Source organism: Struthio camelus, chromosome 1 (genome assembly GCF_040807025.1).
Source record: "Struthio camelus isolate bStrCam1 chromosome 1, bStrCam1.hap1, whole genome shotgun sequence".
Classification (NCBI taxonomy): domain Eukaryota; kingdom Metazoa; phylum Chordata; class Aves; order Struthioniformes; family Struthionidae; genus Struthio; species Struthio camelus.
In genome coordinates, this window is record NC_090942.1 from 14776311 (window position 1) to 14798289 (window position 21979).

A 21979-nucleotide genomic window follows, 5' to 3' on the forward strand; every position below is an offset into this window, starting at 1 on the left:
CCAAATTAAAGTCGTAGGTACACTATTTCTCTGCAAATACAAAGGAATCCATGAAATTCAGAGCTAATTTTCAGTTTTCAGTGCTGTTTTCTATTTAATGAACAAAATGGAGACTTTATATATAACACTATTCTCTTTTGCTTTAAAATTACCTTTTAAAAACTACTTTCTATTTTTCACTTAATTTGTCACAAAGCTTTTGAGTTTCCACATAACTAATAACATCACTGTAGATTGTTACTTCATTTCTCTATGAGGTTGTTAGCATTCCAGGCCATTACAGACTGTAGCTCTATCTTAAGCTCTGGGCTAATGTAACACACACCAGCAGCGCAGCTCAGTAGCGCAAAGACTATTCGTTTGTTTATCTCCCTTTTGCTATCTGGAAGGCCTTAGTTAATTACTCAAAAAAAAAAAAAAATCTGTAATCTACTTTGAATTTCATTACAACCCTGACAAAAGCAAATTCTATTTTTACAGTCCACAGGACTCATATAAACACTCAACTCGAAGGTTTCTCCAAAAGTTTTGAGCTTTGAGAAACAGCTATTTCTGAACTTCATGTTAGCACCCAATGAAGGGCTAATTGCTCTCAAATGATCCCCCTTGGCAGGAATGATAACTTCCCCTGCTTCACCAATTATTGGGAAAATATTTCATTTTATTGATTGAAATGCCCGTGCAGACTCTGCTTCAAACACCTTAGAAGTTCACGTTGCAGTTACTTCTAAAGGTTTAGTAAGGCTCATGTGCAAGATGTGGAAACTAACTTTACAGATACTGCAACAAAGTGGATAGAGAAAAAGAAAATTGAGAAGGTGACCACAAGCAAGAAAGATGCGGCAGTTCTTGGTAACATGCTTTACTGACTTGATTCTTGTAGGCTTTCCTGTTTCTTTGACTTCCAGGATTGATTTTGCTCAGATTTTTCCTTAACATTCTTTCTTTCAGCAAGTAAAACTCTTACAAGGAAATTGCTTTTGCCAAGTGAAAAATCAAACGTTGTCCATAAAGAGAACTTGTCAGTCTGCACTTACTACAAGTAATCCTCTGATTTTTCTAAAGAAAGGACTAGAGAGAAAGCTCACTGAAGGATCATACCAGAAATTCACACTTAAAACTAATAACGTACTAGTATACCCTTACTGGGAACTGCACTAAACTTCTCAAAACATGTACTTACAACTTTTTGTTCGAGAGGGAAGTTTTTCAACAAGCGAATTACAAACCTCTCACCTCTTCTTGTTCTTATTTTTTTTTCCAATTGTTTACTCTGTTCTGCCATGAGAACCATATTATTTACACACATTAATACACTGTAATGACGTCAAATACCTTGAGGTTGGTAAAGGCATAGAAAACGACTGCCCAATCACTTTTCTGAGATCTTTCTTCCTGCCTCCTGCCTGTATTTTACCAAAATCAGACCTCAAAAACAATGCAGTGAGGCAGACTTGCAGGTGCATACAGATCCCTGGTAAGTTCTGGGAGACAGATTACAAACAGTGGCACCATAGCACTCATTTGCAGCATGACCAAGATGTAGTCCAAAAGGGGAGGGGGGGGGTGAGGAGGCGAATCAACCTCTACACAGCGAACACTTACAGAAAAAGAGGCTTGGTCTGTGGTCAAGTGCAGAGAATGAATACATTAATCCTAAAACATGCATTACCTTCACTTCAGCATAACGAGTGCCTGCTAATGGCACCACATCTTCTGCAAAAGCAAGTGTTTGTAGGTTTTTGTTTCAAAAATTTAAAACTGTATAAATAAGTTAACAACATGCTATGCCCTTTTACTTCATTAAGGGCGAACTCAGTGAAATATACTGTTGTGTTTTGTATCTTCCTCTGAAATCTAAATGTGGCTGACACCCAAGGACCCTGCCGACACTCGACTAAAATCTTCAGAAAAGAGCCCTATTAACTCTCAAATGCAAGGCACAACACTTGTGTTATATCAGTATTAGGCATGTTTTGGGCTGAAGAGCAAGTAGGTTTTATTAAACATTCATAATGACCAACTGATCATTACAAATCACGATATGTCATCCACAGACAAACTTATGATCAAATCAAATGAGTTACATACAAAATAGACCTCAAAATGAGCTGTCAAGAGTTTTAAACTGGGAAAAGTAGCGTACAGGCATACAGCATACAGCACTAAGAAAAAAAATGTCATTACCTTAAGAAAGAACCTCTTATCTGTCCTAACAGGATTGTAGGAGGCAAGGTAAGCAGCTATCAGAAGGAATTTGGAGTAGTAAGGAAGTTCCACATGTGCATGTGCAGAAAGTCCTATAAAATAAACAAACAGTTTGAGTCCTGAAACCTACTCTAAACCTCCACAGAGTTCAAAATTAGACTTCTCTGCATTCTGCTTCCCCATAGCAGTCTATATGCTTTTTTCCTTCTCTCCTGCTCAATTCCTTGTAAATCATGTATGGCTTACTACAATCCTGTTATCACAGAAATAAAAATAGTAAAGGGGCAAGAAATGACGGCATGTTGCTGTGACTCTTCAATCAAAATAAAACTAGTGCTCTGAATTCCTTATGGAGTTTTCTCAGAAGTTGTATTTAATCACCAGTGACTCATAAATCACTAAGCTGCGATTTCCCTAAGTAATATTTCCAGCACTTTCATTTAAGGTAATTTGGGCAGCAAACACGGTAGATCAAAAGATTATATTTAAACAACACTGCAAAGCTTTTCTCTAAGACCCGACCTTCAGGCTGTTCTAGACTGTGCCTGACACAGTTCAGCATAGCAACCAGGCTACCACAGAGAAGAACGAACCACGGCTGCAGTCCTTCTGAGCAGCAGTTCAGCATCTCACCATTTTTCAAGGCTCTTATTTCCTACAGAAACGTTTTCAAAATGTTAAACTCAACCCAGTTAACCTCATCTGCTACAGGTATAGTCCATGATTATTAAACTGTTACATATTACAAACATACAAGAAGTACAGTCAACTGAATATTTTCCTTCTCTTTTTACTTTTACTTCGTAATTTTTCCTTTACATTTGCCCCACTCTGATCACTGTAGCTGCTTCTTTTACGCAACTTATACATACGATTAGGATGATGAGGCCACCTTATTTCATCAGTTGTCTACCTAGGGAGAGACCCCTAAAGGGTCTCTTTTGCGATTTCTCTTACAAGCTTTCACTTGAATTGTTTCTTGTTCTATGAAGTATCAGCATCTTTACGCTTTAATTCACAAATGTCAGCAAACAAAGATCAAGGTGTTAAACACATTTAAAAGTTAAAAATAGATGCAGAGTCCTCTGTGTGATGAGAATCCTCCTAGACGATAGTTACTGATCATTTATTTTCAGGTAGTCACAAAAGAACAGCAGTTTCAGCTTTCACTTACAATCAGTCAAGAGGACGTTTTGTACTGAATGTTAATTACAAAATGCAATATCAAATTAAAGAAATTCTTACCTATAGACAATTTAACTTAGTATAGAAACGTCTGTGTTTCTCTCCCATTTTTTTGATCTGTCAATATTAGCATTATGCATCGAACGATGTGCTTAGTTATACCCACAGTAAAATTTATTGCATTTGCTTTTTAAGTGAAGTATTATTGTCAGATACCAACAAGACAATCTCTCTTACTGCATATACCTAAAAATCCTGGAAAAAATATTTTGAATAAAACCCCTCCTTTTAGAGCTGTCAGATGCAAAAGTATTTCACGGTTCTCTGGGCAAGGAGGGAGAGAATTTAATAAGAACACTTTGATTCAAACTCCTTTGGTCAATAACGTAAAAAAATACTGATTATAAAGCAAATATAGGATGCACATTCCAACGACAGCAATTATCTTAACAGACAGTTTTAAAAGGTGGCTGTTTTATCTACTGTCTAACGAATAAATTACTTACCATGACAGATAATATGGAAAAAGTGTCCTCAAATTAAAACCTGATAAACGAGCCATGACCGACTGATATCAACAAGAAAATATTTCAATAGTCCTTCCTAAACTGTCAATGAACACTAACAGAGACAGCCCTGTGTAAAGTGCAAAATCCACACAGCTGTACTGCTTCAACAAAGGAATAGAAAGAGAATCAATCCTTGCAATTCTGACATTGCCCTTCACCAAGAAACAAGGACAGACGATGCCTATTTTGTTTAGGAATGTGTTAATGTAATACTGCCTTCTCCACGCTCAGACAATTCTGCGCATTCCTCATCCACTGTTACATGAGAATACTGATTTTATGGAAACCTGATTTTGCCCACATCGGGCCATAGGAGCGACAACTCCCAGGAAATATGCTAAGGGAAAAGATGGTAGAAGTTCTTTGGAGAAGGCTTTCTCCAAAAATCTAATTTACCTAGACTGAAACTCAATGCTAATAGGCAGTCTAGTTCGTATTAATTTCATTCATGCATTATCAGATAAGAGCAACCAAGTCAATCCTAAAAGTACATATTTTACATTACAAGCCCATACAGAGTTACTGTATCTGATACCTTTAAATTGCCCAAGTTCTCCACCATCACGCTGTAAGCGTTCCCACTGGGAGCTAAAAGACAGATAATGCAAGTATTTATACTAAGTATATGTTATTCCTAGGTTAAACCCTCTTTTACTGAGAACTACCCGGTTAGTATCTGTTAATTTTAGCTTCAAGACACTGTGTTGAAAACAGTTAAGATAATAACTAAAAATACTAAGTCTTACTATTTTGCATATAAAGCCTGCACATTCTTGAAACTTAAGCATATTTGAAGAAGCTACAGAAAATATGTTTAGTCATAGATCTTAACATAATATTGAGTGTAAATTAATTATCCAATAGTAATTTATTTTCATCCAACATCACCAGTAGGCAAATATCAATAGTGTTTTAAGTTGCAAGAATAATGCAATATTAGATAAAAAGTAAAGACACTGATAGCTTTGATTTTTTGCTGACCTAATAACTGTATTTATATATGAGAACAATACTATAATTATGTCATAACGTAATTTTCAAGTCCACGTAAAAAACAAAGCAATACTCACTCTTCACTGAAAGTCTCTGCAGACATCAAAATAAACATTTTGTCAGTGGAAACAAATAACTGCAACTAGTTTGGTGCTTCCCTAAACAGCTGCAAAAATTTCACTTTGAAGCTTCCATTGAGACGCAACACTGTTAGAAATGTCATGATTCTATTTCATCCAGTCATATAGGGGGAAAAAAACCCCAATACCTTACTTTGTTACAGTACCACCGATTTACGGAGATCTTCATGCAGTATCTCAGTTAAAACCCTGTCTCCGACTTTTGTTTCATGCACTACGTTTTTATCAGCCTTGACCCATAAAACTTATGCAAAGTTTATGAGAGCTGATGTAGCTCTAAATGAATGAGCAACCACATTATCCTCTACAAAGTTTTTACCCCATCTCTTATTTACATGTACATATTTACATGTAGAAAAGCTTCATTTTCATCTCAGTTTCAGCAGCAGAAAAGCTAATAAAAGTCCTATTGCTGCATTTTACAACTTGAAGAAAACCCCAGAGTAATTACAGTTATGTGGCCAGAAAAATTGATACAGTTTTTTTAATTCCTCAAGCATTTACAGATACACAGACATAAATCCTATAATTATTATGCAGAAAGCTCAAATTTACAATCGCAGAAAACACCAAAGAGGGAAAACTAGTTATTTTGAAATAATTCATAAGTTGTTTTATATCATACTGTTATATTACACCTTAATTAGAGCAGGCAATTACAGAATATAAGAAGTTAGGAAGATCCTGAGTAGACTGTGCAATGAAAATCAATACTTGCTATAATATGTGTTTAAAGCAAAGAGATTAATATCTCATTACGCAGTGAAGGCTAACTCATTGGGAGAGAAATCAATTGTCTTTTTGGAGGAATAATCACTTCTCCAAGACATTTAGCAATGAGTTTTACTACACACCCAGGTTCAGTTACCAGAATATTCTGTAGCCTAAATGACATTCAAACGGAAGACATCATCACATTTGCATCAGGACAGAGAAACTAACAGATTACCTCTGTTTACATGTTGTAATATCAGAATCACAAATCTTAAAAATGGAAAAGAAATTAAGCCCAAGACCATTGTTACCGTTAAAAAAAGGAACATTATGATCCTTTTTCTAGCACCCTGGCAAGATTAAAAAAAAAAAAAAACTCTTAAAGCTGTCAAAAATGATAATTCCATATAAGGAAAATTTTACCTATGAACAGTTAAACAAGGGTCGGATAAAGCATAGTAAATGTATAAATCCAGCTCTAGTAAACAAAGCTAAGGAACACAGACATTCAATGTGTGTAAAGTCTTACAGAATTTGGAGGCTGACATTCATCTATGGCACAGTAAGATCTGCCAAGTCAACTTGTGTTTTCACCATACATTTTGATGTTGGAGTCCCATGCTAACAGTTCCACACATGACAAAACTTATCTGTCTGCATGACCATTAGTGAAGAAAAGACCACAACCTGCTTTTCCTGCTTTACTTGTTTAATAACTTTATATGCCTCAAATAGAGCTTTGCTTAAAAATTTCTTTCCTAAGGAACCCTATGTGTACCACTATAGGGCAAGAAAGAAATGCATGTCTAAAGAGCAAAAAAAATTTTTTCTAGAGAAAAAGAAACACTACCCATGAAATTTACTTGAGATTTTAAATAAACATTGAGGGAGGAAGCTTGCTAGAGTTTTTAAAAAAAAAAAAAAAAAAAAAAGGAGGGGGTAGATTACCTCGATATTTCCCGGAGATAAACTGTCTGCATTGCCTTCTTCAAATGAGGTTCAATATTTTTCCAGAGTTTGCGAGTGTCACGCTCGTTTGCTGCACCAAGCCAGAATCAATTCTGTTAAATATTTAACTCAGAGAACACTAAAACTCTATCTCCAACACCTGAACAATCACAGGCAAGAAATAATCTGCTCAACACCCCGATTCCGAAACGCTATGTTACAGTGACACATCATCATCCATTTGCATGCACACACTACCATGCAAGGATGTTTGTCTGGTGGTTATTCTGAGACATTCTAGGACACTTCAGCAAAACCTCCATCCTCATTTTCTCCTCTTAGCCTACAGAGTAAAATGCCTTCTCTACTTCACAGAGGCATGGGTGGTTGAGTGAGGAGAGTTTTATAAGGGGGAAGCAAGTTCTCACAGCATTTCCTTCTTATTTTCATAAAACACTAACAATAAATGTATTGCTAGGCTACTCTCGATCATCTTTGAAAGGTCATGGAGAATAGGAGAGGTGCCTGAGGACTGGAAGAAAGCCAGTGTCGCTGCAGTCTTCAAAAAGGGCGAGAAGGAGGACCCCAGGAAGCATAGGCCAGTCAGCCTCCCCTCCATCCCTGGAAAGGTGATGGAACAGCTCATCCTGGAGGTCCTCACTAAGCGTGCGGAGGACAAGAAGGTGATCAGGAGTAGTCAAAGCATGGATTCACCAAAGGGAAATCATGCTTGACCAACCTCATAGCCTTCTCTGGTGGAACGAGTGGCTGCGTAGAGGAGGGCAGAGCAGTGGATGTTGTCTACCTGGACCTCAGCAAGGCTTTGGACACCGTCTCCCGTCACATCCTCATAGGCAAGCTTTGGAAGTGTGGGCTGGATGAGCGGACGGTGAGGTGGACTGAGAACTGGCTGAATGGCAGAGCTCAGAGGGTTGTGATCTGTGGCACACAGTCTAGTTGGAGGTCTGTAGCTAGCGGCGTTCCCCGGGGCCGATACTGGGTGCAGTCTTGTTCAACATAGTCCTCAGTGACGTGGATGAAGGGACAGAGCGCACCCTCAGCAAGTTTGCTGATGATGCCAAACTGGGGGGAGTGGCTGAGATAACAGAAGGCTGCGCTGCCATGCCGAGAGACCTCGACAGGCTGGAGAGTTGGGCAGAGAGGAACCTCCTGAAGTTCAACCAAGGCAAAGGCAAGGTCGTGTACCTGGAGAGAAATAACCCCATGCACCAGGACAGGCTGGGGGCTGCCCTGCTGGAAAACAGCTCTGCAGAGAAGGACCTGGGAGTCCTGGTGGACAGCAAGTTGAGCGCGAGGCAGCAACGTGCCCTTGTGGCCAAGAAGGCCGATGGTATCCTGGGGCTGCATTAGGCAGAGTGTTGCCAGCAGGTCGAGGGAGGTGATCCTGCCCCTCTCCTCAGCCCTGGGGAGGCCTCATCTGCAGAGCTGTGTCAAGCACTGGACTCCCCAGTACAAGAGAGACTTGGAGCTCCTCGAGCGAGCCCAGCAAAGGGCTACGAAGATGATGAGGGGACTGGAGCATCTCTCCTATGAGGAAAGGCTGCGAGAGCTGGGCCTGTTCAGCCTGGAGAAGACCAAGGGGAGAGGGGTCTGATCAACGCGTATAAGTATCTGAAGGGAGGGTGTCAAGAGGATGGGGCCAGACTCTTCTCCGTGGTGCCCAGCAACAGGACAAGAGGCAATGGGCACAAACTGAAACACAGGAAGTTCCGTCTGAACATGAGGAAAAACTTCTTTCCTGTGAGGGTGACTGAGCCCTGGACCAGGTTGCCCAGAGAGGCTGTGGAGTCTCCTTCCCTGGAGATGTTCAAAACCCACCTGGATGCGATCCTGGGCAACATGCTCTAGAGGACCCTGCCGGAGCAGGGAGGTGGGACTAGATGATCTCCAGAGGTCCCTTCCAACCTCGGCCGTTCTGTGATTCTATATTCACCTGCTTTTGCTGGAAATGTTGCCTGCTGGATGCAACTGGCATAAGCTATGCTGTTGTGACCAGAGAAATTAATACCATGAGGACCAACCCAAAGCACTCCACAAAACAAAGCGGAGGGCACCAGCACTCTTATACTACCTCCTCAAATGAAGAACAGATACTTACCTTCTCCTCTGACCACTGGTTCACAGTATTTAGAAAAATTGAGCACTGCCTACAGAAAATTATAAGGACAGCATATTAAAACAGTACTATACATTTGATCTAGCTATAGAAAATAACACATAGCACAACTCTTCAATTTGTAAAACCAATGACTTATTTTTCAGTCAATAATTATATTGCTTTGCTTCCAGACATCATACTGAGAAACATCACATAATTTCAATGGATGCAAATGAAACAGAAGTAATCTATCATTATATTACTTGGCTTTAGTCTCAGGGAAATTTGTTTACTGTACTCAAAGGTTGTCGTTTCCACAAAATTAGCATCAAATATCATGAACGGAATAAGTATTTTCAGCAGTTTTTTTTACTCCCTTCATCGATTTACAGACAAAAGTTTCCATTCCAGAAGCAGCTCAGTTATGTTCAAAAGTAAGCAACACATAATTACACAGAAATGATTAAAAAAAAATCTACTAACACATGCTACATTCAAACAACCTCCTGTTGTCTCAGATAAAATTGTGGGATTTTTGGTGAGGTTACAAATCTAATTCAGATTTTTTTCTAAAATGAATAAACCGACATAGCCAATAATACATGGAATTGTAAAATAACAATCTTCACGGTTCATTCTTCTTTTGTCCAGTATATACACCTTATAATTCTCTATGCCAGTACATAGCACTTAAGGCAGTAATTCCACATATACATATAATTTCAAAATATATTATAATAATCATGCATGATCACACAAGCATTTGGAGTTTATAATAGGCACTACAGATTTGTTCAGAAGCTTATATATACCTGTATTTGTCTGTCATCACCTTGTATAGAACAGACTTTTCATGCACAAAAAGAATTTAGGGTCCAGTTATGCAAATCTTTTCATATGTACTTAAGTACACGTCTGCAAGGACTGGGTCCCTACTTACTATTTCTCTCTCCATCAGATTTGAGCAATGCCATTTGTGCAGTTAATGGAAGTTAAGCTGAAGTCTGTACTGTCTCACTGGTACTAATTTGTTAAAATGCTGGGGAAGAACTTTATGACTACCTCTTTCCTTTCTTCAATTTATCAGCCGTTGTTTTGGAGACAGTACAGACAGTAGTGCTACAAAAACCTTTAACTTCAAAGATCTGATTTAAAGCATCATGAAGATCCAGAAATTAACAGAAAAAACAAAAATGTTTCTAGGTGGATAGGAGGCAGAAGTATTGCCAATATACACAGCATGATGATATTTTTTAAATGCAAACCTGAAATGAAGGCTTGGGCATATCCCAATGTACAGAACTAAAAGTGTCCTGAACATTATCATATAAACACCCTACTTTTTGAATCAGTCTGTTGTATATATAAGCTGCAACTCTCACTGTGAATTACTGGTATGTTTTACGTTGTTGCTGCTAAGAACCAAAAGCCAAACTTAAGCTCAGCATCAGCTACTCACAAATACTATCAATTCTTCCATTTAATCACAGCTCAATATGAGTATTTCCAATAAAAAGAAAAATGAGAAATGCATTAGTTACAGCACAGAATTGCAAAATACTATCAAAAGAACAAGAGGTAGCCCTATTACTTTTTATAGATTCAAAAGCTACACCTACGAGGGTCAGATTACAGCATTCATAGGAGGGGAAAGAGATAAAGATTCTGTAAACAAAACAGAAGCGCATACAGATAATGTTTAAAACAAGTGAAATAAATGTTCATTTAACAGAAAATCCTCATCTAAAAAACAAGGATCCTGTCTCATTCCTTTCACGCTGATCTTGGATTTGGTGAAGAAAACATATTAACACAATTAAAACTTTTCATATTTAAATATTCATTTATCATTCCTTCAGCTTAGTCCACTAGTCATATGCCACTGATCCCTTCAAACTTTTAAAAGTACAGCAAGTTCTCTCTTCAAGATCAAGTTCTGTGTACATAGTAAGTATATTTATTTAAATACTAATCTGATGCGCTAATAATTAGTACAGTTATTCAACTTTTCTTATGCAAAGGTCACCATCAAATAAAAATAATTTGACTTTTTTTTTTTTTACTGTTAATTTGTTTGGTATTATATTTATCAATTGAAATACGGTTAACTTTTTTTTTTCAAAAAACATTCAATGTATTTTTGTTTCCTCAGGCATGACCATATTGCAGGAACATTTGCCTTACCTATGTAATTCTTAATTCCAACAGAAAGACCATGAAGGTGTTTCCGTGAGTCCTCACTTCTCTAGATCTTGGAATCAAATTAATACACTCTGTTTCTTTAAAACCGTGCAACAGATCTGGTTCATAGCAGCTTGGGCACGTTAAGTCCTCTATAAGCTGCAAATCAAGGGAAATTAAATATAGAAAAATGTTTCAAATCTTAAATTAAATTTCCTGTACAAGTTGAAGTATAAAGAATGTTGGGCAAAGTGACAAGTTAAATGTGATAAACATAGGGAACAGTAGAAGTGGCTGGACGTGCAATGGTTATTACAGTCCACTCAACTGAAGTTATTCCTTCACATGTTGAAAGTGACCGTTCAGGGATTCCACTGAACAGTCCAGGAAACGATTACAACAGAAATCTATTTAGGGATTACAGAAGTCCAGGCAAGCAAGAAGGCAGCACCAAGAGCAAATTCACATAAACACCTAACCACATCTAAAAAAAGAATTCGAAAAACAGAGAAGCACAGTGAATTCTACCATTGTTTTGAAGAGTAAAATGGTAACTTGTACTTCCTATGACTGAATTGCAAACAAAAAAATCATTAACCAAGTCTGTAATCAAGTTGTTCATAAAAAACAGCAGCAGCAGTAAAACATCTGCTTTATTTATCACTAGGCATTAAGCTTTTATCAGACATACCTCCTTATCCCAATAAGTAAAAATATGAAGCTTGGTCCTCACAGTCACTCTCAGCTCAAGGCATTTCACAAAATCAGAAAAACCCCAACAGAAGTTCCAGGCTGGGTGAACCATATGCAGGCTGACATGTCATCAGTACAGCATTTGTTGCCTCTGACTGCAACAGTACACCCAAGCACAGGACACTAGAACAACTGTCACTTTGTTACGGATTTTTAGGGAAACTGTACTTTGATCCAACACAACGCTTTTAATTCGTCCCTATTCAACAACAAACTTAGGTTTTTCAGAGTTTTTTATTTGGGTAAAAAAATGGGGGAAAAAAAAGCCCTAAAAGAACTCTTCTTACCAGATGCTGCAGTTCTTTGAGGTCCCTGCAGACCATGTAGAAGACACCAAGCAGAATATTAATGTATGCAGCATAGAAATCTGCAGAATATTCAGGAGGATGATTGTGAGACAGGATCTTCTGCAGGTGCCCTGTTTAGATATAATTAAAGTTTTGTTTATTTATAGCTAACTTAATAAACTGACTAAATTTTACAAGTTAAATGAAAAACAAACTATAATCCTCACTGAAAACAAACAAACCCCCAAATCCCTTTAAAAGAACCAACAAATATAAAGGAACCAAAACGTTACTTTGGGACGTTATGGCAAGAGGTTTTTCAGTTTGTGCGAACACAGACTTGTATTCCAGCAGCTATTATATATTCCAGATTCTATAAAAGGCACAAGTGGATAATATGGAAAGGATTTGAATTGTGTTTGATGGAGTGTAAATATTATTCAATTCCCTAAAAGATTAAAAAATGAGATTACCTATGCTGTAGTCAGGAAAATATAAGGTGAATGGCTCAAAGCATCCAGTACTTGGACGGAATAGCTCCCATACTATTTCACTGAGCAAGACAACTGTCACATTTCTGTCAGTCTATATGGAAAAAGGAGGAAAAAAAAAAGACGGAGAGAGAGAGCGAGAGAGAGAGAGAGAGAAGGTGACCTTGCACGTTAAAATACTAATGACAAGAAAGATTAGAGATTTTTTCCCAAAAAACCCATCAAATATAGAGTTTAATACAAATTATTAGCACAGTAATAAGGCTTCAGCTGGCCTAATCAAGAAGGTCATACATTCGCAGATTTTCGTAATTATCTGAAATATTTCTGCATCTCTTGCTATTTCATTGACATTTAAGCGACTTGGGGTGATAAGGCTCTGCTACTAGATAATAGCAGGTGGCTTTCACCCTTGCACCCAAAATTAAGACTGCATTTAGCTTTGGTAATTAAATCTAGAATTGCAGTAGAGCAGATAAGAGGAGCTAAAAAGTCAAAGAAAACTCAATGCATTCTGAAACAAACCTACCTAGTACTTTATTTTAGAGGCCAGCTGGGTTTCAAAAAAAAAAAAAATACAGCCCCCACAGACCCAACAACATTGACTGTGTACTTTTACCAACTGTTTTGCTATGTATCAACAGTGGTTATGCATAGCAACATATACATTTTTTTAAAGTTACTAACATCATTATACTGGCCCTGAGTTTGCTGATTGGTCATCAGATAACAAAACATTCTCCACATGAAAATAATCCTTATTTTGGTCACCTTCAATAGGTAAGTTTTTTAAGATTAAACTAATTAACTTAGGAAGCTGATGCTTCATTCTTTCTTTCTGCAAGGTTTTTGCAAGTATACTAAAAATTAAGCGTTAGAAAAAATGCTTTCAAATGAGATTCTTCAAGAAAGAAATTTCAGAACCACCAAAGTAACTCATAAGGAAAAAATAAAAGAAAGCAACCCGATGGAACCAGTTTTTCAAAATATCAAAGAAATACAGAATCTTAAAATTCAGGGCAAAAATAAAAAGTGTAACACGAACTCAAAAGAGTGAGCTAGAAAAAAAAAAATGTAACACTGCTTTAATTGCAGCGTATCTATAAAAACAAACAGCCATGAATTTTCACGAGGTAAATGTGCTACTTAGAAAGGAGATAAAATTTTCTTCTCAGTGAGTGGGAACAGCAGATTTTAGAAAACTGCCTTTCTTTCCCTGCTCCAAATCACACAGCTCCTATGTAGATTTCAGTAAATTCTGAGAATTCCAAGTCTATGGTTTAAATTCCTAGATAGTGTCTGTAGAAAATGCCAAAAAAATTGCTCTTAAAACATTTACTGATGTAGAACAATATTTCTCCTACGAGGTGTGAAGCTCCTCAACAGAAAAAAAATGAAAACGTTATTTCTCTTTCTGTGAAATTCAGGAAAAAAAATCTTCTTTTATGTAGTCTGGTCACCTCTTCTCAAAATGGCACTACCCATATTCTTTACTGTTTTTCTTACTCTGTTTTTACACAACTTCATTTTGTCAGGAAAACACTGGAGATTGTTTTCAATTGTGTTCCTACCCTAGGCTTCCTAGAATTTTAGCTGAGAAAATGACTAAGGTGCGTTCAGTTCAATTCCCGACCGATCTTCCAATATGAACGTGGTTTCTCCTCACAGAAACCAAGTGTCCTATGACCCATTTTCACAGACGATTCCCCAGTTCCACGAAATCTTCACCAGTAATTAAGTTTCTCTCCTGAACATGAAAAAAAGTGATACTGTAGATTTGCCTCTACAACGTCCATTTCTCTGCAACTTACCTGCGCAACAGTTTACAACACTTCAGTTCAGAATTCACATCTTAAGTACCTTCAGTTTAGAAAGCGGACTAACTTATTTAGAGGTGAATTTTGAACTTGAGGGTGCTTTAGGTTAATCTTAGCCTATGCTTTTTTGCTCCCTGAAGAACAATCACAGTCCTAAGCTTTCTGCCTTTAGTCTCTGTCAGATAGGCTACTTCTGGTTTGGGGATACAAACCTCCAGAACATGGGCAGAACAGACAAAAAGGGCCAGAAAATGCATCACTTGCCAGGATTCAAAGCACAGCTGTGAATCAGTCTTCATTCAGTAAATGGTGAAATCAGTGAAACCAATGGTGAAACCAATGTCACCAGAAAAATAAGAATACCATTCAGAAGTCTTGAGATAACAGGTATACCTTCCCCTGTTCAGATGTTCAGATATTTCAGAGTACCACCATCTCCCAGTTTTGTTTTCAGTTTACTTTCAAAGAAGGCACTGTGTTTTCTTTTTCCAAGGTATACTTGGAAAGGCATACTTGAGACTTCAGAAGTGAAGAAAAAAATACAGTGTTTAACTCCAGTCCAAAACACCCTGTATTGCAGTCACAATGTAAGTGCGAAAACCCTCTGCCATCATAAAGCACATTCTCAACTCCTGGGCTGTGCAGGGCCAGTCGCAACCAAATAGCCAGTGGTGCACTGACTGTCAGGAAGGCCATCACATAGCGTTCTGAAGTTTCACATGGGAGAAACTGGAAGAAAACAGATGTCTCCTGGATTGCAAATTGGTGCTTCCAATGCTGAACTCATTGAATTTGGATTGAGCTCTCTGAATCAGCAGCTGACTCAGAAGTGGACGTTTTGACTCCCACTCAAACATTTGACAGACTCTAAAAAGGACAGACTCTAAAAAGGTTTTTTTTTTTTTTTTAATTTCTTTGATGCCAACCCAAGAGGAGCTCTGTTGAATTACAGTCCTCCTGAGACTTATCTTTCAGGAGTTTTTGGCAATTGTTATAAAACATTAATGAAGAGTAGAAAAACTTCACATTCCTCTTAAAATCAAAAATATTCTATACAACACAGCTGTGTATCTGAAACATCCTCAAAAGAATCTAGGGAAGAGTAGACACTGTAAAACAAGATTATCATTAAATGGAATGTGTTTACAATTGAGAGAGTATTAAAACCACCTGTCAGCGTTTAAATTGTGGTTTCTGGTTTTGACCACTGTCCTGAAAGTTGATCACTGTGCAGAAAAAGCAGGAAAGAAAAGACACTCTGCAACTTCTCTCAAGAATTACTTTTCATGACCAGTGAGCCTAGCTGCACAGATACAATACGTTAAGTGACTTTTAATGTGTAGAAGACATACATTAATCTTTTCCAGGTACTTACCAATTCCTGAAGCCTAAGAAATGCTGGCAGGATGTTTGCTTCCATTTCCCTTAGCTGCTCTGCTCTATCCAGTACCTTTCAGGAAAAAAAAAATCTCATTATATGGACAATGCTAGTCTGCATTCTCATGTGGACTTTAACTCTGAGCTGCTAGAGCAATAAGAGAGCTGTAAGAGAGCCATCTTTTTCCACTATGATATCATTTTTCAGAAATAAATATCAGCTGCCACTTAATATTTTTAATCAGCTGTTATCTGAGATTCATAAAGTTGAAATTCGTTTTGGGAGAAACTTTTCTTGCCACAGTGTGCAGCCTAGAACTTTAGAAAATTCTTTGTACTTTATGCAACCCTTGTGTAGTAGTAACAGATATGCAGGATATCTACAGTTTAAACAGGAACCACTTTACAACCAACATACTTTAGAGCCTACAGGAAAAAAAAAAGGGAGCTTGCTCAATTGAAAACACTAATGGTTATCCTTCAGCAAAAAATTCTTATTCCCAGTACGCTTAAAATCATGAGGGGAATGAAAAAAGAGAATGAAAACACATTTCTTCTATGTTTTATTTACTACTCAAAATAAAACCGAGTTTTGAACTCATTACTTCTTTTGGATTAGTGCTGTTGAAAGAGATGCTACAGGTCCCTTGGAAATCATATTTTACATTTCCTCCCCACAACTAGAAAGTTAAGACATCTACCATTTCTGTTGCCCATGGTAAGAAAAAGAATCTTATGTGGACAACCAACAAATATTTTATAAAAAGGGTATTTCAAAATCATACAGTACAGAAAGAAATGTGATACAATAGTATCTCTGTAATAGGTCACACTTCTTGGAACTTCCTTCAGTACTACAATAAAACAGGTATGATTTTAGATTTACATTTGTGTTTGGTTCATACGATAACTGACTTCATAGATGAAGCCAACTTTAAATTACTGACCAGCTTTAATCAAAATTCATTGCAAATAGAGTTTACATATTTTTACTATTAAAAACTGGCTACTAGAGCCAGTAACATTCAACTACTGAACATCAAGTTTTAAGTTCTTGACTTAAGCGAATCTTACTTCTTAGTTAAGTGGGAAACAAAATAGAGTGTATAATAGACTGTGATGCTGGCTTGTGGGATATGTCAAGGAGTTGACAGAAACAGTTTACCGAATGGCGTATAAATGCACACTTGCCTTATTCTTCAGTTTTACTTGAACTGCAACCCTTTAGCTATGCTTTAGCTTTTTTAAAAAGCTTTACATTTTACAACCGAACTGCTAAGTTATATTAAAAACGGTACCATGTTACTTATGTAAAGTGCTAAATAGTCCAAACGTAACAATGAATCCAAGCTGCATCTGCTCCAATTTTTCAAGTAGTTAGAATGAATAAATCAATTTTTCACACGTAACCACAAGCATTCAGCACCCATGCTTGGTTTAAGAGAAACATTTAGAATCCTTTACTTGAGAGCAAAGATTTATCTTGATTTACTCTGAATTAATTGGGCTGAAATATTACATTATTTAATACCAAAATGAAATGGAATAAATTAACTTTGCCAGTTTATGTTATCAGCATGCAGTTCATCCATCAGTCTCAATTTAAATCACTCTACAATAAATCAGGATGACACAGGTTAATACACACAAATTGATTTCTCCCATTCCTGTCTGCTCCCAAGCAGAACAAAAGCGAAATACTAATTTAATATTTAGCTCTTCTGATTTAGCAACTATTTACCTGATACAATTGAACCTTTCGAGGTATTTCATGCCTTGCTTTCCATAATTAGTGTTCAAGAATTTTCTAGTTTTCTGAGTAATACTCATTTCAGTGCAACACGTGAAGCATTCTTTTCTGATGTAGAACAGTTTTTTTAGTTTAGATATTAATTTCAATGTAAAATTTCATTATATGAAGTATTTTGTGAAATTCCCTACCATTTATTTTAGTGACAAACATCATTCTTATGGAATTGTCGAAGGATACCAGTATCACTTTCATGACTGTACATTAAAATGAATCATCTATGAATAACTTCTTATATACTGTTATCATTGGCTTTTTCCTCATTTAAAGAGTCAGATTTATTAACTTGAAGAGCTATAAGAAATTATGAGATTACTACTGCTTCTACTAAACATAATATGAAGTTACTTTACTCAGTAGTTAAGTATTTTAAATGAATATAAAATATATTTAACTATAACTGGTGAAAGAGAATGAAGAACTTTCAGCATAATTATGAACTTCTCTGATTGCAAAAAAGCAAAGTAATATGCTCAATGGCTGTGACAAACATGGTAAGTGATTACACAGCATCATTAAACTTTCAATCTTGAATCACTTTCAATTTTAGTCAAATAATCAATGTGACCTCTTTTAACAAATCCTTAATTCTTCATGCTAGATGAAAGTTCAGTCCACATATCTGGTCGGTCAGGTATACGTTTACATGTCACTACTGCTATGGAGGTCAAGTTTTTAAGAAAAATTAATAGATTTTATTCAACCAAGTGATAGAGCTAGGAAAAAAGTAAGTTTTGAGGAGTTGAAGTCATTTATTCAAATCTCTTATGTGTCTGAAATTTGTTTCTGCCTTTAACTGTTGGTGCAACAAAAGCTATTACTGTTGTTTGCAAATTTGGACTCCTTTATACACTTAGATTACCACAAAAGCAAAAATACTAGCATTTTAGTACTATACTGATTCAAGCGTTCCTTTGATCTGAATTTTTTCTATGGACTGTCTGTTTCTTCCACTTCAGTATGTCATCACATTAATTTTTTTCATCGCTCTCTTTTCTTCCCACCTCAATTTAAAAACCTCAGGTCTTGTCACTGAAAGCCACAAGGGCAGCTGAAGATGTAAGACTTCAACAGCACAGCAAATCATGCATTTTAATTCCTTAATATGACTTCTAACTTCCATCTATTCTACTTAACTTACTCTTCTCACTTGTTTGCTACATACTTCACTTCCTCCCTGCTTCCCCTCTTTGCTTTCTCATTTTTGAAATATCTTCACAAAGAAGCAGAAGAACATGAATTAACATCTAATTATAAAACAAATAATATTATCAGATAACTATTCAGTATAATTTATGGTAGTTACTAGTTATGCTAGTTGTCCAGCTTTTGCGTATAAAACGTTCTACAAACAGGAAGAATACAGAATCACCTCTAAATCCAGTAAACCAACTGAAAGGATCTAATCGACATCAACTCGTTCTGAATAAGGTCCACAGAAATATTTAATGAAAACTGATAGATAGCGCATGCATTTCATATATAAATTATTGATGATAATTACTCACACTCTCTTAAGCAGAATGAAACTGGAGCACAAATTTAAATTACTTACAATGTATAATGTTTGATCCTGAAGATCTTGACAAGTAACAGTTTGTTTAAACAGACGTACAAAGTCATTGAAAGTATCACAAGGCACATGAGAAGCATGTTTTGTCTCAGAAGAGCAGTTCTGCAACTGGATGAGAATTTCTTCTAAAAGAAGTCTTGAAGTAAAGTATTCCACACAGTTCACAAACACATGAGGAAGCTGAAGAGGATAAGAAATAAGATGCAACCTAATTTGGCTCTTTCAGTAGAATTACTCCAAAATCAAAAACTCAGTTTTTGCTTCCAGATGACACACTGAAAGAAAATCACATCCCACCAGCAGAATACAGAGCATAAACTGAATCTTTGCCAAAAGAGAATGATTACTTATGCATCCAGTCAAAATATTACATAACACAAAGCTCAAGAGAACAGATCTGACAAATCCTTAATATGAAACACAAGGCATATTTTCTGATTATGTTTTAAAATTACTCTTTTGAAAGCAACACACAGAAAGAAAAAACAAGGGCATTTGGATCAAAGTAAATCTAGATAATCACAACACATTATAGTTTCCTAATATAATCCATTACAAATTACAGTGTCTGTATAACAAGGACTTCTCAGACTTCCACTAGAAAGAAAATAATCTAGCAGTGCAACTAAAAAACTCCCCAAAATAACTCTGAATGCTTTTGGCATTCATTGCCTACAAACAGTCCCAAGATAAAGTGTAAGCACTTATATTGGAAGCATATAATCAGCCTGCTCACACAAAGCAGTTTTAGAAACCAAGACCTTTTCAGAGCAAAGGGCATATGAAAAGATAGAGTTTGATACAAGTGTATTTTATGGATTGCCAGCAGTAAATACCAATTTTTTAATGCTGAAAAGCTAAGTCTTTTGGTCTATAAATAGAAACACCATGGATTACAGAATAGTACCAGTATTCAAACCTGCATACAGCATAAAAGGTAATTTTCTAGCAACAATATTTTTTAAAAATAGATTATTTGCCTAACTCCATACTCTTTGAGAAAGCTTATGTTCTTTTTGATACTTAATGTTAAATCTTCTGGAAAGCATTGGTCACTGGCATACATAGACATTACTTGCAAAATTAAACTTCAGGTACATAAAAAGTCTGAAGTGTTTACTTCATTCCAGTCTTTCTACTTAAAACACAATACACCGCATATGGTTCAGCAGATGTAGGGAACTGTTGGCACTGGATACTACGCTCAAATAACTACACTACTACACTCGACAATACTCAGAAGCATCCTTTTGATTTTGAACGCTATTTAAAAAGGGGGTCCACGTCTACAAAAGCACTTATACAGAGTGCTGCATCTCCATAAGGTGCTGAATATTGTACAACTGGGCTGCACAGTGTTACGAACATAGGCTAGTGCATGAAAGAGGAACACGACTATCATTCCACCTTTCTCCTTCTGTAGGATTTTTAATGAAAGGGATAAGATCACCGTGTTTTACATAAAACCTAGTCCTGCAGATCTGCAGTAAGTGTGCTCCGAAAAAGCCTAAAGCATCAGGGCTACCAGAACATACCGTGGAAGCTTAGGAATTCAAATGTGGTTTAGGCATGAGGCAGGCACCTATTGTTAGATTTAGGTCCCTGAAGTATTTAACTAACAAAAACATAGGCACTGATGGGTTTAGACGGAAATTTCTGTGATGACACTCTTCAGCTTTGGAGGAATTTAAACCCTGCTTCAGGAAAGATTAAAACAAAGAGTAAAACTAGCAAGAATACATCCACTTGCTAACTGAAAAAGAAGGGCAAGAATCTAGGACTTGAAAGTCTTCTGTCAGAACTGAAATGGATTTAAGGCTGTTCCTCTCTACATCTTTCTTCAAGACAACTATTCTTTTTAAGAAGTGTACATTCAACCACAACAACACACTACTTCTAGATAGTTCAGATCCTCACAGATAAGACTGCACGTGATTTTTAATGAGCAGGTTTCTCTCCCAATGGTTTCTGAAAGTAAAATAAGCCTGTTCCTCACCAAGTTCTTACTTTTGGTAATAACTCCAGTATTAATCATCAAGAATGTAATTCATCTTCCAGTGGACAGCATTAAAAAGAATTCTCTTTTCCACTAAGTGTTTAAGAGTTCTGCAGTTCCAGTTGCTAGCAACATAGGATCCAAAACTCAGAATTGCACAAGAAACTCTCCGGAGTTTTCACTTCATGTTTCAAGAGCATCTGCCTTCTCAGTCCTGCTTGACCTACTTCTTTCTTATTCCTAAACTCTCTTCTAAGAGCAGGTATCAAGAAGGAAGTGTATTATGTTAGTTGGCAAAGCTGAAGAAGAATGCACAGTGCTAGAGGGGATGGTCATACAGGAAGAAGCAGCAACAGCACTGGCTTGGAAGAACAAGATCCATCCCATCAGGAAAAGCCTGGCAATGCCGAGCTTAGTGAAAAGAAACACACCTGAAGAATGCATCTCTCCTGTCCTATCAAGGGTTAATTTCTGTAAAGGCATTCTTCATCACATAGCAAATACACCATTTGAATTTCAGATATGTCAAAACAAACAACAGGTAAAAAAACAAAACCAAAAACAACCCATCAAGTACCAGACCTCTTAACCACACTAATACAGAAAAGCTCATTAAGTGTAAAAGGGATATAATTTTTAGCTAAAAAAAGTATGAAGAAAAGCAGTAGCAGCAGTAGTAAAACAAAGTTAAGTTGGCCTTGCTCTTAAACTGTTTTTGTATTATATTTCAAAACACACACACACACACACACACACACACACTCATTACTTGAACATGGCACGTTTCCAAAATAAACTGTTGGTCTACCGGGAAGTTA

The 21979-nt window shown here is 36.7% G+C and overlaps 1 protein-coding gene across 9 annotated transcripts in view; it reads right to left on the reverse strand.

The window, feature by feature from the left end:
- The window catches only part of ORC5 (origin recognition complex subunit 5), a 74489-nt gene that overhangs the window by 45989 nt on the left and 6521 nt on the right, over nt 1-21979 (reverse strand). For 7 of the 9 annotated variants that reach the window (XM_068929617.1, XM_068929628.1, XM_068929608.1 and 4 more), the window contains 8 exons: nt 19148-19345; nt 15781-15855; nt 12571-12682; nt 12098-12228; nt 8877-8925; nt 6758-6848; nt 4498-4550; nt 2188-2300 (listed from right to left, as the gene is read on the reverse strand). In XM_068929617.1, coding sequence (XP_068785718.1) covers nt 2188-2300; nt 4498-4550; nt 6758-6848; nt 8877-8925; nt 12098-12228; nt 12571-12682; nt 15781-15855; nt 19148-19345 — 822 coding nt within the window. The remainder of the gene's footprint in view (nt 1-2187; nt 2301-4497; nt 4551-6757; nt 6849-8876; nt 8926-12097; nt 12229-12570; nt 12683-15780; nt 15856-19147; nt 19346-21979) is intronic. The other 2 variants (XM_068929668.1, XM_068929676.1) reach the window with 1 other exon arrangement.